The 18,180-nt window shown below is 38.7% G+C and overlaps 1 protein-coding gene across 5 annotated transcripts in view; it reads left to right on the forward strand.

Annotated features, from left to right (window-relative positions):
• Positions 1 to 18,180, forward strand: part of LOC128894391 (E3 ubiquitin-protein ligase Rnf220-like) — a 160,637-nt gene that overhangs the window by 51,096 nt on the left and 91,361 nt on the right. For 4 of the 5 annotated variants that reach the window (XM_054156091.1, XM_054156092.1, XM_054156093.1 and 1 more), the window contains one exon: positions 2,168 to 2,305. The exons of the other annotated variant lie outside the window; for it this stretch is intronic. In XM_054156091.1, the coding sequence (XP_054012066.1) occupies positions 2,168 to 2,305 (138 nt within the window). The remainder of the gene's footprint in view (positions 1 to 2,167; positions 2,306 to 18,180) is intronic. 5 annotated transcript variants of the gene reach the window in all.

The following is an 18,180-nucleotide window of genomic DNA, read 5'->3' on the forward strand; positions in this document are numbered from 1 at the left end:
GGCCCTGTCGTCATCGATCTATCGCAAGATGACTCGTCATTCGAGACTTTCTTGGGAATGCGAGGACATCATCGCCGGTAATCGTTGTTTTCGCGAGTCGATGGACTTTTTTTTTTTTTTTTTTTTTTATCGTGACGATCGGTAGAGGAGCGCGAATACGAAGTAATTATTGTAAAGTATTAGGTGATTTCTCGAGTTTTTTCGTGTCGTTGTTCAAAAGGGTAATTCGAGGCCAAAACAATCGAGTCTTTCTTCAACGGAAATTGGAGTCCTCAAAGAAATCGACAGAATATATTGGTAAATAAATGATTTATTCTGATTATTCTAATATTCGCATAATCGAGGTTTCACTGTATTTGTAAAACTTTCTAATCGGTAGAGTCGACGATGTCATTTTCTCCTAATCTTTCCTGCGTTCAAGATGATTATACTGAAAAACAATAAAAAGAAACTATCCTTTTTCTATGTTGCTGACTTTTCCTATCGTATAAAATGTCTTCGCACGAAGAATTCCTTGTTCCGACGAGATGGGTTTTTAAGATGATCTCGTAGAATTCCTTTGCGCCAAGAAAAAGCTCCCAGTCTCTTTCGAGACACAGGTTAAGCGTCTGCATCCGGGCCAGAGGGCAGGTAAAGAGAGGCGTCTTTTGAGGTTCTTTTCTCGGCCTAATTGTATCGGGTGTCTTAATCAGAGTACGAGCTTCCAAAGTCAAAGGTCCCGAGAAAGGAGACCGAGGAGGAGGAAACTCCATACTCTGCATCTCAAAGACTGAATTTAAGAAATACGTTAAGCCTCCGACATTATGCTCGATGCATTTATCTTCCTTGAACGTGAATTTAGATTGTGGCTTATTCAACCGTGGATGTTACGGTTTAGCACGTCCCTTTCTCGCAGTTCCTGGGAAGCCTGCGCGCATCGTCTGTAGTTTTACCAAAATTCGAAAGAGATACTTTCCTGAATACAAATTAATGTGTTTTTGGTAACTTATAAACGAGGAAACCGAATTTTTAATCTCGCTAATCAGGTTTTTCCGAGTTACATCTGCGAATCAAATGAGAATTGAAAAATGAATAAATCGATACATACTTTTTTATGTTTACCTAAAAGTAAAGGTAAATTTTGTCTATATTGATTACTATACGTATGACTCTATAAAGTAGTGGTGTTCTATTTTTTTTTTCTTTTTAGACAAGTCCTTGTTGCCAAACTATAACATCTTTATTTGTTTATTTTTACTTTACATGCGTGATCAAATATTATTTCGTTGATATTATTATCGGAGGTAACTCTTGCGCATTTAAGGTGGAAACGATAATTGACACGACACTTTCATGTAGTATAAAATTATTTCTCTATAAAATTTATATATCTATACGTATAGTATAATCCTGAAGTTATAACCAAGTATCTTTACGTGTGATTAACAAATAAATCCATCCAAAAATTCATTTCTATTGTAGTTTTCATTCGATTGATATGAATTTAAGCCGTGGGGTTGAAGAAGAATATCGGAGGGGTTTTTAATAACCAGCCGACCGCCACGTGCTGGCTCTATACAAAAACCAACCTAATGACTCTGTGAAAATGACGACAATGCGCTACTATCTATATTAGATCGCAATAATTCGATGGTCGTTCGTTTGTAAGAGCGACAAATCGATAAAAACTTCGGACGAGTACTCTTTCGAGTAATATTGTTATCGGTTCCTTTCATCCTGTGGATTAATATCGATTCAGAGTTAAAACCTTTTGAACGCCCTATGGATTTAATACTAGATATAAATATCGAATATTCTTTCTTGCGATGTCGAAACTCGCTCAAGTTTATTTCAGTCATTTACTTAGCGTTTATAAAAATAACGTATATTTTGAAATAATTTAAAAACATTGAAGTATCGAATAGAGAATGATAAAACGTTACTTTTCTCTATTTACAGTTTATTCGTACGACGTTTAGTTTGAAAAATAGAAATTAACATAAATTAAAATATAGAACAGAAGCAAGTGTTCCGATACTTTGGAGCGGTGCATATACGCCGTTCGGAGTCAGAGGGTTAATCGTTCGAAACGAGAGAGTTTGCATGAATCATGTATTAATATGTAGATATAATGTGTAAGGTATTGCTGATGACGATGACTGATGACCGTTGTTATGGGTGATTCTAGTGGGGCCTGTGTTCGGGGGCCGATGCGGCGCGGAGGCGCTCGGGCTGGGGTTAGGGCTGTCGCTGGGCCCGGCCTACAGGTTCGCTCTGCCCCCGGGACTCGCTGCCAAGACCACCCGCTGCCTTGTATTCGACCAAGGTAGGCCTACCAGCCATCTTCATTACCGCCGCATAGAACTGATTCGATTCACGAGCTTTTTCGATACACGATAACTGTCGATAACTGTCCCGTCGCGCGTTGTCTTGTTCCCATTCCCTTCCAGAATGGAGGATTTTTCACCGCGATATTTTATAATTATAATTACTGTCAATAATAAAAAGAACAAACGATAATAACAAAAAAATAATCGTCCCTGAAGAGGTTAAAGGAATAACGTAATTACAAAATCTTAACATAGGTCAAACTGTCGACCACTTACACCTAAACATGTGTCAAATGATTTTCGATTATCTTATTCCTTTTGTTGCTGACGACCGAAAAAATTCTGAAATTGAAAATTAGACAAATATCGTGGTTAATCAAACGTTAATCGTTGACTGGATGATCTAGCGCACCCCTTTAACGACGATCGATAGTCAGGATCAGGTCACCGTGCCGATATATCGCGACAAGAATCGATCGCTCTGTTCATTTCCGCAATTCCCAGGGCTTACAGTGTTCCATCGATCCCCGAAACGCAGCTATAAGATCGACTAGCACGTTTGCACAGACTAAGTCAAAGACCAATGCTCATCTTTGTGCCCACAAATCTAACAAGACCAATTGTAAACAAGCTAGCATTTTTGTCAGCTCGAGTTAGCTACTTAACTTATTGAAAAATTGGATTCCAAATAATGTTACAATGCGATAAGGGAGAGTCTTGAATTGAATCGTCAGCAAGGTTTAAGGGACGAAGCCACCTTGAAACTCGAGGAAAATCATAGTCATATTCAACAACTTTCGATAAAAACAATCGACTTAACCCTTTACACTCGAAGCCTTTCTTTCTGGTATCTACAAGCAACTCGAGATGTTTCTTAGCATTCTATCGCCATGAATTCTACGCTATCTAGATTTGAGAATAAGATCACATTTACCTCGCCGACAATCATTTTATCGACACTTCGAGCTCCAAAGAAATTAAATCTAAAGAAACGTTAGGTATTGTAGATTTGCTGTGTGAAACCTAATGGTGACTGAGAGTCACCTCTCGAATGTAAAGAGTTAAGTCTGTTTGTCGGCATTTGTCATACATACATTGAGTAATAAAACAATAATTTTTATTCGGATTCTTTTAATGAAATAGCGACGTTGAAGCGGAAGTTACTTACGAATCAACACAATATTACAAGGTAGAAAGTCTTCTATGCCAACGATCATAACCTAGATGACTCAATCTGCGAAACATGCATGTGAAAATTCACTCTCAGTTATCACACAAAGGTATTTCGCGTGCAGGATTCTTGCTTCGAAAGCCTCTAAATTATGCATTCGTTAGTCTCGCGCAAAGATGCACATGACTAAGCCATGAGAGCGGAATTTCAAAGGCAAGAACAGTAACTCGTTTCGAGTTTTCTTGCTCTCCTCGATCATCGTTCCGCCGAAACGACGAGGATCTTACCAGGAACGGTGATATTATTTTTCATAAACGCGGCGTAAATGGCCGTTCCGTGTGATTGCATGGATCCTCTGGGATGAACGCGTTCCTGGTTTCGCTCTAGTTGAAACGGAGAGGGTAATTCCAACGTTCCTGAAAAACTCGTGTCTCTTTTCTATCCAGCGTCGCGAATGCGTTAAACTATCACGAATGGAATGCTCTTTGAAGACAAAAATACTTGGATTATTATAAAATAAAAAACGAGCTGTTTTTTTGTTTAAATATAAATCCAACTTATAGAGATATTCTAGTCTAAAGCGACAATTTTTAGGCGTTCTTTTGGATTTCTTTTTCTTTAGTTATTCCGATTTCAAGATTCAGAATTTTACTGTACAGAAATTTATAATTATTATAGGATGAACCAGAAGTTCGTGGCTTTTTTACGTTGTTTCAGTTTGTGTCATTTTAATGACTTCAAAAAATTGCACAAACTAGAACAACGTAAAAAACCCACGAACTTTTGGTTCATTCTAATATTTGTTTCCACATCGCATGATCGTTAGTGCTTCGCATTATCACAAAGGTCGCAAATGTATAAAATACTTTAGTGTTGTTTATACTCCAGTGTTACATGGAAGCATAGATGTAACAATTCTGAATAACGTTGTATGTAGTTCCCAGGAACTTATTTGTCATGCTCTGTTAAGATTCCAAAGAAGGATATCGTTGAATTCAAGTGTGACTCTCAATTCTTATCATTAACGAAAAGTCTCCTGCTTGTACGGAATGGTAGACAGCGAATTAAAACGATACGTTACCAATGTCGCTGACACGACAATTCCAACGGATTAAACTGCAAAGAAAATGGCAATAACCGAAACTTCCGGCTGGCTTGAATTCGTTTACTTTCTATTACTACGTTTTCATCGCGGGATAAGATCATTATGCCGGTCTCCCACCCGTCCCTCGTTCCCCATGTAACGTCTTGCATCGCCACCTTTTCGGCCAACATCATCCCTTCCCCCTGGTCCTTCCCATCCCGTTTGCTTTTCGCCTCTTCGTGCGACAGTAATTTTACTTAATTAAATTCCGTTCTTTCTGCCTTTGCTACTACGACCCCTCTGGCCATCCCCGTCCTTCTATCGTTCAGCGAGGATCGTCACTGATTTTTCTCGGCTGTCTTCTCCTCTCGCCGGAGCTTCAAACGATTTTTCCACAATTTCGTGCTCGCCGAGGTAAGCTAAAAGCGTTGACAATACGAGACAGTCGCACGTTGAATCGAACGTTTACGAGATCGTAATTAATTATTTTATACCCTTTGCGTGTTCCTTTTTTGTTTGTTTCGCATTTTGAAGTTTGTTCAAACCGCTCGTCGATCGCATTAAATGTTTTTATACGGCACGTTGGTTTGTACTAAATTATAGGATGTCTTTGATACTTCGTTACTTAATCGTTATTAATTCGGTTTCTCGACTCCTCATTTTGTCATTATCGCGACCGACTTCTTTCTTCTGGAAAAGAGAAATTTGGAACCAGTGTCGAAATCTTGAAGTAGTTTCTAAATACTTTAAATGATTTTCATAATCTTACAGCTGTATCTCACCTTTGCATTATTATAATTCGAACAATTCACGATGGACATTGAAATACTATGTATAACAGAAAATACGAATGGAAATTTTACAGATCGGGGATGATTTACATTGATCATCAAGCAATTGCGCCCGGCAAGATGTCAGCAAAGCCATAAACGCGGGAAAAATGTCTCTATAGTGGGTTTCGTTGGATAATGTTTGCGGGTACTCGTTAAGCGTCGTAAGAATCAAGGGGAAGGAGAAAAGGGTGGCTTGGCAAGGACTCGGGGGCCTTTTTATTACTACTTCATCTGCAATTAACATTTATGGACGGCGACTGTCGGCTGGAAAAACTAATTAAATATTCCGTGGCAAGCCGAGTAGGGTTGCTCCTTTACTTACGACCTTGGTTGCCAAGAATAAGGAGCGTAAAGACGAAATAAAGAGATAAGGAGTGAAAATACTATTTAGAGGCGGCTTCTTTGATTAAATATTCCATAAATTCATTGTCGCTCGAGGATTTCGCAAATTAACGAAGTGTAACGTGAAAAAGACGAAGTGTAACGTGAAAAAGACGCGATAACTGGTGTTATGTACATAAATACGTCGTTGACCTAGTACTTTGTTATGATCTTTATCGATGCCATAACTTTCTTCAAAATCGGATTCCCACAACTTCGTCTGACAAGCTGCGAACGCATTGTGGATAGTTTCCTTCGTTATACGTGGAAACCCAATTACTAATCAAAAGAACAATGCTTTATTTTCTGTTCGATTATTTTTGATAAATGTACAATTAATATGAACACCTAATTTGATTTCTTTCTTATCGCTCTCCAATTCGCTTTAACGGTTAGGTCTATACATATATTGTTACGAATGATATTTTACTTTTAACAACCGCGTCTCTTTAATTGCCAGCTTATTTTTAACTTCGTACTGTTTAAAAAAAAAAAATTTTTTTTTCTGTACATAAATTTGCATAACGCTTGAACGATAATTGAGATCAATTTGGACGTCTGTAAAACACGTTAACGCGCTGAATCGCGCTTTCCTGCTGCAATTTGTTGTCCGATTTTTTAAAAATATATGTGGCAGTGTATCACCAAAACAAATAGTTATGTTTTTTCTACCGCGCTGCGAAATCGGCGTGCAGATTAATTTCTTTCGATTCAGCAATAAATAGGGATTATTCCTTCGAGTGCGTTTGTTTGGCGAAATGATATTATCATAATACTGTGACGCACAGCTTATTATCCTGCAAAAAATTCAAAAGCTATAAACGGTTGTAACGTTGCAGTTTTGCAATTTCGTTAATATAATTTTGTAGATATATTCGAAAACCACGAGTGACAAAAATATAACAAGAAAGAAATGTATTCTTTTTTCACCAAAAAAAAACTAATTTCTCGCGGAACATTGTTATTCACCTGCGACTACATCGTCGTATGCAATCATATCAGATTACAAGTAAAAGGAAACAAAATTACGAGCAACCATTAGTACAGGGAGAAAGATACCTAACGTATCGTAACGCAAAACGAAATCGGATCCTTCGATTGGCATTCGCACGCATCCCTTACTCGTTAAATTGCATCGTGGCTTTGTTTATTTTCATTTATATGGAACAGTGTAACGGTATCGCGTGGCAAAAATTTTAAGGGGTATCTATAAGTGATGATGCGTTTTTATAGATTTTAGAAATATTTTCATCTAGTGGTAATAATTTAACATAATATAGCGTAACATATATTCTAGTTAAATATGTTCATATTTACCTAATGTGTTTGTTATGAATTTTTGAAAAAAGAATTAAGCGAATCGAAAGAATTCACAAGTGTCATTAAGCATAACAATGCCGCTACTGCTACAAGTACCATTAATACTGTTTATCCCGGTGTCTTGTATAGCAGAACATGTTGAGTCTGATAAAGATCGGTTGTTCGCCGAAATTCAAACTGATCTCAAACAAACTATGCGAGAACTAAGCCACAACAGTACCAAATAAATTATTCTATTAGAAGACATCAACATCTGTTGAATGCACGAAGAATATTTCTAAATTTTGTCTTGTAGCAAAATGACAGTGGTTTTTACTGATAAATCTCATTTCTCGTTTTCCAAAGTTACCACTTTTTCTGAAGAAATTATCAAGTTTTCATCGAAAAACAATTCCTTCGTCCATTCAACAGATGTTCGCATCTTCTAACAGAATAATTTGTTTAGTATATTTCAAATGAGCCGTTCTCAAGTTATACAGATTTGCTGTGTCTTGTCCATCTTTAAATACATCTTGACAAAACATATATATATATATATATCAAGCTTAATACTTTTACTGAAAAATTATACTTTGCTTTGAATTAAAATACGTATACAAATCTTGAGAAAGAATTCTTGAATTTTGGCTACAACAACTGAATGTAGTATCTCGAATAAAATCAAACTCTGTACAGTATTTGAAAACGACATTACTCACAGGTGCATCCCTAATGTAATGGGAGGAGAAACACTGTTACAAGAAAGCATTAAGAAAATGAAAGAGTTATCGTGCGCTCGTAACGTAAAACCGACGTTAGGAGGTTTGACGAGGTTTGCTGCATAGCGTTGAAAGAGGCGGCATAAAGGGATGTTTGTTGGTGTTGCGCGTGCGGTAAATTTTTCGGCACGAGAAGATCGTCAATTAAACCGCTTTGCTGGCCGTCTTCCGCGTCGCTAGACCGGTGAGAATCATTTTTTGAGAGTCTCCCGTAGGCAGCGGCCAGTCGACCTGAGGGATACATATAAATTTTAACGGCTACTATGTTGCTCCTTAATATCTCCATGGCCAGTTTTGGTCTCGAGTTATACTGCCTTTCCTAGTACAGCGGTCCCTCTGTGGTACTGCTCGTAATCATGTTGCATCGAAACACCGTGCTTTGTGGCCTCTTATCGAATCTTACCGCGTTCTCGCGCAACTTTTAACATTAAAATTACCGACGCTCAGCTCATTCCTCTTGTGCATACTACTACATCTTTGAAAATAGAGAGTGGCAAATTAAATGATCAATGCGTACCTAGTTGTCTATTCTATTAATTTTCTCCATAAATTGCAACAAAAACGTTGTCAATAATCCAGTACATAATTTTAAATATACTTAACACGGCCAGTTAGTTGGACTCATGTACTCTAACTCCTTCCTAAAATCACTAAATTATTAACAATTGTTTCACCATAATTTTTTGGAACAGATACTTAATAGAGATAGGGATAATATCAATTTTATTGATAATTCAGCTCGTTCCTTCTCCCTCTAATTACAATGGTACTGTCGTATGCATGATAAATACGTGTTGACCTCGGTAGTTTTAGTGTTTATAAATAAGTTAATATACGAGTTTGTTTATACATGTAAGTGTTTATATTTCGCGCATAATCCAAATTCAGCAATCCATATGTCATCGAAATTCTGTAACTACTCTCCCAATTTGGAGTAAGTTATATTTTGTAGCGAGGCTGCTTGTGTATACGAGAGATTTGACTGTTAGAGCTACCCCATTTTAGTTTCGAACAAGATCGATTTGATATTCAAGAACAGTTAACAACATGGTTCGGTGCTCCAAGTTATGAAATTTAGGGTATCGACATGAAGTGACCGATACGCTGAGTTTATGAGAGGGTGTGTAGCAAGTGGGCACCCTTAATCCTTCCGTTACAGCTGCTTCAGACTATGTGGGTATAATGGTCGTTTGAACAATAAGATTGCGGACTATAAGTAACTATAATAGAACCGTTATCCACACGTTCCGTTATCACTTCTGTTAGTAAAACACTCTTTTATACAATCCAATTAAGTATTAGGTAGACCGAAAAGTAATGTCGTTTCTTTTACATTAAATTCAAACTTTCCAAATAAATTTCTATCTTTAATTCATTATATGATCGCCCTCATTGTCAGCAGCCTTTTGTCACCTAGCGTGCAAATTTTCGATGCCAGAAAAATCAATGAGCTGATAAATGATAAACAAGGATTTAAGATGGCAAAAACGACATTACTTTCCAGTCCACCTGATATAAATATAAAACAAGGGGCGAAGAGGATATATTGCAAAACGACGAATGTGTTGTAGAATTAACAAAAATTTATTCTCGAAAAGGCCGTGATTTTGTTCCTTCAAATTTCTTTGGTTTAATTCTGACCAACTTTTCTTTTTTTCAAACAAAAGATCTGTACGTGTAAAGTTAAATGTTACTTCGTTTATCTTACGAACAACATGTTAGTTTTAAACACATGGTTTTCGAATGAATTCTTTTAAAATTTCACAGATAGTTACTTAACGATAAGCAAACATTTTTGTACGACATTTTTGAAAGTTCGATATTCGTAAAATGTAAATTAATTCGATTTGTCGAAGCTATCACAATACGGCACGCGGTAATTGCAAGAACATTCGCAACGAGGGGGAGACAATTACAAGAAAATTTGACAAATACGTTACGGCACATTTTTACAAATGCATGGATATAACAAACAGAAGCGCGCTTTGTATTTTTCGATGAATCATACTCGTGATATTTGCCCGCGCGTTCTCTGCCGTTTCAAAATTTAATCTGAAATATTCCGTGAAAATTACACGCGTAACAGAGGTTGGAGGAGCTTTGTAATCGCCGATCGAATCGAAACAGTGCAACTCAGCAGGTGCATAAATTCATATTTTATCGCAAAATGCATTATGCATCGTTCCAGCATATTTTAGCTGCAGTTTTTGCTCGGTTGCGTTTCACCCGCCCCCCCCCCCCCCCCATTGAAATGAACCGCAGAGATTTTGCGATGCAACGTGTTTTTAATCGTGCGCGATACAGACAGTTTTTGTAAACCGGCGCGTGGTATTTAAGTACTTTTCGACACGTTGTACGCTATTTTTCGTTTTTCATAGCATCGCGGCAAATTTATGGAATTTATTTGCCGCGTTTTCCCCTAATCGCTCTCCGCGTTTGAGCTCCAATTTCTAACCATTTTCAATGGTGTTGTTCGTCGTACTTTTTGTTTATCGAACAAATCGTATTTATTGTAGTTAGCAAATTCAAATCGTTGGCTATCACGCGTAGGATTTCTTTGAATTTATTTGTGTATTTATCGCTAATGAAAGCTTCCCAATATTAAATTACAAATCTTCAAGATGAAAATTTCTTATTCTCATCTACTCAAAGTATGACATCTTTCGTTGCAGTTGTAGGTCTCTTGGGGTTATAATACAAATAGAATATAAAAAAGAGTATGTATTTTTATGTAAAAATATCTAGGACTTTGAAAAAAAAAGAACTTTATCACACCGTGCTGCTCTTGTAAAACCATGCAAATTAATTCTTAATATCACCCCGCATCGTTAAAAGTCAAAGAGACATTCTGGTGTTTTGATCATGACAATATACCCTATTTAACCTCGGATAAAATATTTAATGCAGCTTAAACTTATTAGCAAGGAAGGTTCATAGAGAATCGATATAAACATTGAACGCTATCGTTTCTTTAATGTTTCGCATGGTTGCAATGCAATAGAACGATGAACTGGATTTCCTCGGGTAAAACTAATTAAATCGGTAATTAAAATGAAGAGAGTACACCGAAGAGAAGCAGCAGTAGGTCCACGGGAATTTTCTTCCCAGACAGCGGGCAATAAAACGAGACCTGTTAATTTATCGTAATCGTTTCGTGTGACTAAGTAAGTGTATGACGCCCTGCAATCTTCTTTATTAAAATATCGAGCAACTGCCTCGTGCCGCTCGGCCGGCTACTTCCCTTCGAATATTTTATCCCCAGCGAGACATCGTGATCTTCAGGGATATTTAGCAAGGTGAATTGTAAAACGTATTTACCAACTGATTCAAGTAAACCAATCAATTATGCGACATAACTGTTCCAAGCGTATAGTTTAATTTTGAAATTTATAATTCAAACTAACTTACGAACATTAAATATATCGAATAATTGGTAGATTTATAAATCTTTAATTGTAAGTTATATGGGTGAATGTATTCGAACATTTTCGAATCAAAAAGATTTGAAGTACAAATTTTATTTAATAGATAGGGTAACCGATAAAAATGGATTATTTTGAACATATTGAAATTGATCAATTATTTCATGAATGTTTGTTTTTTGTTTTCGTGACAGTTATACATATAATAGACATCGCGACTGCAGCTAATTTCAAAAAAAAGGAATAAATAAGTGAATGACAGAGAAACGAATTGAAATACTAATTGATTCTATGGTCGGTGGAAGTTAGGAGACGAGAATTAATTTGCAGACCTAACAATACATACAAGGATCTCAGATAACTATAGAGCAATTGTGTTAAAGCACATTATCGAATTCTCTTAATTAATAATATATTGTAATTAATGTATTGCCCACTTAATAATACATGTAAGAATCTCAGCCACTTGTACATCAACTACGGTAAAGAGTGTTATCGAATTCCATTAACTAAGAATACATTCTTAAATTTGTTCCCAATTTATTCGAACGATGCTCGTTTGCGCGGACTTATTAAACCGTATAAAAGTCAGTTTCCGTTTCTCCCTGTTTTTAAACGTGCACCGAGCTTAATCAATGCTCTTCGACTGGTCGCGAAAAAAGGCAGCATTACATACCATTTCGCGCATGTAAAATATTTGCATACTCTGCTGATTTGTTTGCTTTGTTCAAGACTAAGCTGCATCGATCCGAAACAGTCTCGTGAAAACATATTTCAATATCCGGTCTATGTTCCTTGTTCAGCAAATATACGTTTCAATATCTATTTCCTGTATAACCTGCATTTTTTCGGGACGGCATTTTTTTTTTCCAACTCGTTATCAGGTATATCGGGAGCGCGTGTGTACGTCGCGAATGAAACGCGACTCGTACGAACCGACTACATCTCCGCTAGTTAAAGCCACATAACAATATGCTTTTGTTTTTCCCTGGTCGTATTGTGCAGTCACTGTGACCTACTCAACTCGCCCAAAAAAGTAACCACGCCGAATATTTCGGTACATATTGCATTCCGACTCTCGCTGGAATTGATTAGCCTTGCTGTAGCTCCGTGAAAGCCATTTTCTTTCTTCATCTTTTATTATTTTTTTAATTATCGATATGGATTTAACGTCGCATCAACTACGTGGTCATCAGCGACAAATTAAACGAATGCTGTAAGTAGGCGTGTTTAAATATTTGCATTAACCTCTTATAAGCTCACTATACTTATTAAACGTAGACCAACTCACGCTCACAGCAATCATTGCTCTAATTCAGTCCGAATAAAACTCATGTTTTTTTTAATCTGGTCAGTAGCAATTTAGAATTTTCGTTTTATTCAAATTTGATGCTTGTTCGGCAAGTTTTCTTTTTTTAACGTACGATAGCGTTTTTATGTTGCGTTACCAGCGATTTCTATTCACACTTCTGTCTAACTTTTCATTATTGCAATCATACTTTTCACACATCTCAGCATTATTGAAAAGCACTAATGGATACAAGTCACGGGGCTACCACCGATAGTGTCGAGTTAATTAAACTAAACTCTCTCGACTCGAAGCATCGACTGTTACAGACGCGCAAGAAATAATTGGATACAAACATAGGTTTACTGTGCCTATAATTAGCACAGATTATTAGCAGCAGCGTCCCAACATTGTTCGGCAAATACGTTTACGATTCAGCAAAATTTTATTTAATAGATAGGGTACCCAATAAAAATGGATTATTTTGAATATATCCAAATTGATCAAGTATTACATTTATCATACGAGTCAGCCAAAATCGTACACCGTATGCGTACTAAATATGTTTCATCTAGATAGAAAGCTTAGTAACGGAACAATTATCAATGTCGATGTTTCTTGTTACGAGTATTTGAAGTTGGTGGTACCAAGAAATATGAAACAATATTTATTATTAACACTGAACGTTTCGTGGTACATGCGTACATGTGTGTATACATTTATTAATCGTTTCGACGATCTCAGAACAAGTTATTTAAGTAGTGACAAATATTTTTTTAAACGCTTCGTGCGATTCATTCATTGTGTATTATCAGCAGTACTCGAATAGAATAAACGATTCGCGATAATTCCACGAAATCGATATAAGAAACTTTCTCGTCGGTACTATACGTATCGTTTAACTAGGTTCGCGTTTACACTTTACGTAAAGCGCATGTCATCTTTCACCGTGGATAGATGCCGCTACAAACATAGCATAATCACGATACGTTACTATTTGTCAGCAGGTCGTAAGCAGGGAGTAGCCGCGGTATCAGGGGGTCGTAGTTGTCGGTGATTGGGTGAGAGTATATTTGGTAGTATCGTGGATGTGTGTGGATGGCATCGTAACAGTCGTGGTTGCCGAGTACAATCCACGTAAGCCCCTCACACACGATAAGCATTCCGATAACAGTCAGCCATCCCGCTCCGCGATTCCCTGACCACCGTGAACCCCCACGGGGCTAAGCGCTTTAAATTTTCACCGATTTTCTTTAAACTCGCCAGAGGGACGACCCGGGTGAAAAGGAAAAGGACGGAAAAGAGGATGGATGCAAAACAATCCTGGTTTTCGAGCGCGCAAGGCGGCAGGAGATAGCGCTGACGGATAGGGCTGGCTTTCGAGGGAGGATGAGAGCTGTTTAGAGATTTTCAAAATGATAACGCGGAAACATGGAACATTCGAGCGTGTGCGTGCGTATGCGTGGTTAAATCTACGCACATATGCGATCCGTAGGCGGCTACGGGGATTTCCACTGATTTAGTTTCCTCGCTACGATTTTCGCACCCTGACATCCACTGAAACGATTGTACATCGAAATCCGTTCTTCCTGGAAACTCGTTTGCAGCCACGGATGTTTCTTGGTTTTTCGATTCAGCTTTCTCGCGTCGTTTCTAAACAAATTTTTAATCGTTTCGCTTGAAGGAAATTTATACTTTAAACTGTTTAAAATTTTTACGTTACTGTTTCTCGAAAAAGTAAGTTTTAAGTAAATAGAGATTCCTGATTCTCGAGGATCATCTCTTATATCTCGTATTAGTTTTAATACGACAATAAAAGAAGCAATACAAACACGATGTTTACGTTTCAAAAGTGAATGCATAATTTTCTTATTATCACTACTAAAAGTATTAAAATAAATGAATTTGTTTTCAAGAATTTATACGAAAAATCTAATTACGTATGAGGATTTTAAAATTAATTTTCCATTACGCCTATTCGGTTTACTTTTTCCCGTGGAACCACCGTACATTAGATCGTACTGGATAATTACTATTAAATCAATCGTCCGGAAGAACGCGTTGTTGATTTCCAATGTTCCTTCTTCGCGAGAGACTTAAAGAATTGAAACGTCGGAATGTAGGAGGGAATGTAATTTAAATACATCCGAGGGGTAACAAATTCTTGTAGACAACGGGCTTATGCACACAGAAATCCACGTACACGTACGTGCGCCGTGCGATAACACGCAGGGGATTTCGAGTCGATTCGATTTCTTCGATTCTATTTCTTTTCCCTACCTAGCACGGTTTACGAATGTCGCATTCACGGTGACTCGTGAATCTGTTTAATGTTATCGTGTCGTCAACATTTCCACCAGTGATTGCCTCGTTCGTTATTGATAATCTCCCCCAGTGGAGAAAAAAACGTTCCATTGGAAGCATGTATGTTTCTTACTATTTATGGTCTTATCTGAATTGCTTGTGCCCTTTTTATCGAACTTTTTCCGTGTAAAACACTGTTCTATTTTGGAGATTTTTTTTACACTATATTTGGGAATCCGTTGAATCTCTTTCTATCTGATAGGGCACTGTGATGACAAATAGTTGAAAGTATTAGGCCGTCTCACACATGTTTATGATTCTCTACATATTTAATTCGGGGAAATTACCTTTCAGTACGTATATGCATCGCAAATTTTCATCGAAAATTTTCTTAACTTGTAATTGCATATTATATTGATTTCTATATACAGGCTGTCCCAAAAATGTTGTAACACCTTCAAAGAGGTGATTCGGGAGGTGATTTGAAACAACTCTTTCCTTAGCAAAAATGTTGTCCGAAGCTTCGTTGAGGAGATATTAACGGAAAACACTGACCAATCAGAGCGCGCGTATACCGTTGGAGCGGCCATGGTAGCGAACGCTACGAACTAAGCGGCCGCGTCCAATGTCCTTCGATGCACGTCGAGTCGCTTGTTCGCGTACAAGCGCGGCCGCTTAGCACATAGCCTTCGCTACCGCGGCCGCTCCAACGGTATCCGCACGCTCTGATTGGTCAGTGTTTTCCGTTAATATCTCCTCAACGAAGCCTCGGACAACATTTTTGCTAAGGAAAAAGTTGTTTCAAATCGCCTCCCGAACCACCGCTTTTAAGGTGTTACAACATTTTTGGGACAGCCTGTATATATTTTTTTAACGTACATGATCAATTAACTGACTGAAATAAAAACATTCTTTTATTTGATGTTGTTTACTTTTACTATGGTATGCGAGTTTTCCACAAGGTGTCGTTTCGATAGTGTTACATCCGCGTTGTACGAAGGCCCACAGGGGCCGTAGCTTTACACGGTCGCAGCTACAGTACGGATTTGGCGAACCCGAGGTATCCGAGGTACCCGAGCTACTTGTAGGCCATTGGACGACAAGAGAAACCAGACCGATAAGAGTGTAACATGTAAAAGAGAAAAAAAAGTATGTAAACATGTTATTTTTTAGAGAACAACAACAACAAAGTTTCACCTTGACACGATGATAAGTCTATCAGTTGTAGAGAAAATATTCTAGAAAAAAAGTGAAATAGAGCGGCTTGAAAACATGGCTCGAAGACTGTAAAGAAATAAACCAAGCAAGCGTTATACGAGGACAAACTGCGTTCAGAAATGATCATTGGTATACAGTATTACGAGTTTCTCGGCGTTATTCGAGCAGCAATCGCGTAGAATCGTCGGCGGCCTATTTCGAAATCGAAACGTATCCGTGTTCGTCGATGAGAATATCATGTCAGGAAAGCAACAACATACTCAGGTAGCAAAGTACTCGGGGTCTTAGGGTGGCGATAATGGCCGGAATCGTTAGTACATGGTACAGTGGATGGGCAGAGATTGCGCGAGAGAGAGTGTCGTCGTGCTCGTATGAAGTACTATCGTAGCTGTCGCGTGGGCAGCCGCTTTATCGCTTTAGCGTCAGATTAATAAGCCGCACGCTCGGCAATAACGCACCCACACGCGCGCATCCGTACAACATGTACATCACTCCGCGAACTCGCACATAAAGTCACGAGCTCGCGTGCAAACAAACGCAGCCGCGTATGCGCGTACATACGGAATCGTGACCGCCGGTACACGCTGAAAGCCCTTAGTATTTATTTTATTTGGCTTATTCGTTTCCGACGGCGTTATATCGCCGTTTGCTGGAATTCAATCTCCGTCCGTGTGAGTGTACTGGCCGCGCTCGTGTACACACAGATTACCCTCGCATGTGTACTGAGGGCTCAAACCCCCTCCTACACATCCTCCCTCTCTCGCTCGCCCTCTTTCCGTCTCTCTCTTTCTCACTTGCGCACGCATGCCGCCTTTGTGTGCAAACAAACGACAAGCAGAGTGTACGTGGTCCCACCCTCACCATTTCTCCTCCATAGGCTTCTGCATGACGTATGATCTTCCATATTGCCACGGCACACAGGCTGCGCACGTACGCACGGTCGCGCGTACGTCGCCGCGGCGCGGCACGGCGCAAAAACCGCGCGGCCGAGCGCGCCGCACCGCTGCGATGAGAAAAGGAACGTTTGTCACCGACCGGCTCGGTTCGCACGGCTACATTATATCTCAGAGTTACACCGTACTCCTCGTAGTCGACTGCAAATAGCACGGCGGTTTAATAAAAAAATCGCCGACCAGCCTGAAAGGAAGTTATGAAGCCGAGAGAAGATGGAAAACATCGCGATACGGCCCCGGGGTAATGTCCGGGTGATAAATTTATTCGGACAACTTTATTTCTACCTTCGTCCGCCTCCCCCTCGTCGAGCAGTTACGTTTTAATTAGAATAGATCTTATCATTGTCTTGGTTATACTCGATATTGTACCTCGATCTTCCTATCCGCTCAAAAATGATAACGCATTGGCGTCGAGGCGTTTGGAGTCGTGTTTGACGAACGACTGGGGACGTTTCGCATATTTTCCTTCGGTTGTGTTACGTTGGATAATATTGCTACAAGAGAGTGACCAAAGTTGGACTCCTGATTCTTTTTGTTTTCGTATCACTACAACGTTACAGTGAGAAAGATTTTCGAATTTACAAAATAATGTTTCATAATTAGTACTTGAAACTTGAAACCTCCGTTTATCACACATTAAAACTGCCCGATATAGATACGTTTTTCAAAAATTGATGTTAGAAGATGGAATAGTATAACAGAACATCGTTAAAAAAATGCGTAACAGTGAAACGAAACAATAGAATTATGAAAATACAAAAAGGACGAAAACTGTAGATTACGTTGTAGATTACCCTTTCGAGCTGGACCTTCGGATAACCCTGATTTTTCTGGCGACTCGAGAGAGGAGTGGAATAGTGGATAAGGGGTGGTTACCATAAAGCGCATAGCACAAGTCATCCATGGCGCGACTCTTTGTTCGAGTAACAATATAAGGGTGAATCGCGGTCGGGGATTGTTTGTGTCTCGCAGCTGGAAAGGAGGGGGATGATTCCACCATTTATTATTGCGACATTCCAACCTGATAATACTAGGAATACGACTGCTAACCGGAATGCCGGTTCGTTCCTTGTCGTTGGAACAAGGAAGACGCTTGGAAGCGGAGGGGTCGAACCACTCATTTTATTTTGACGTAATAT

Source organism: Hylaeus anthracinus, unplaced genomic scaffold (assembly GCF_026225885.1).
Source record: "Hylaeus anthracinus isolate JK02 unplaced genomic scaffold, UHH_iyHylAnth1.0_haploid 3, whole genome shotgun sequence".
In the NCBI taxonomy this organism is placed as follows: Eukaryota; Metazoa; Arthropoda; class Insecta; order Hymenoptera; family Colletidae; genus Hylaeus; species Hylaeus anthracinus.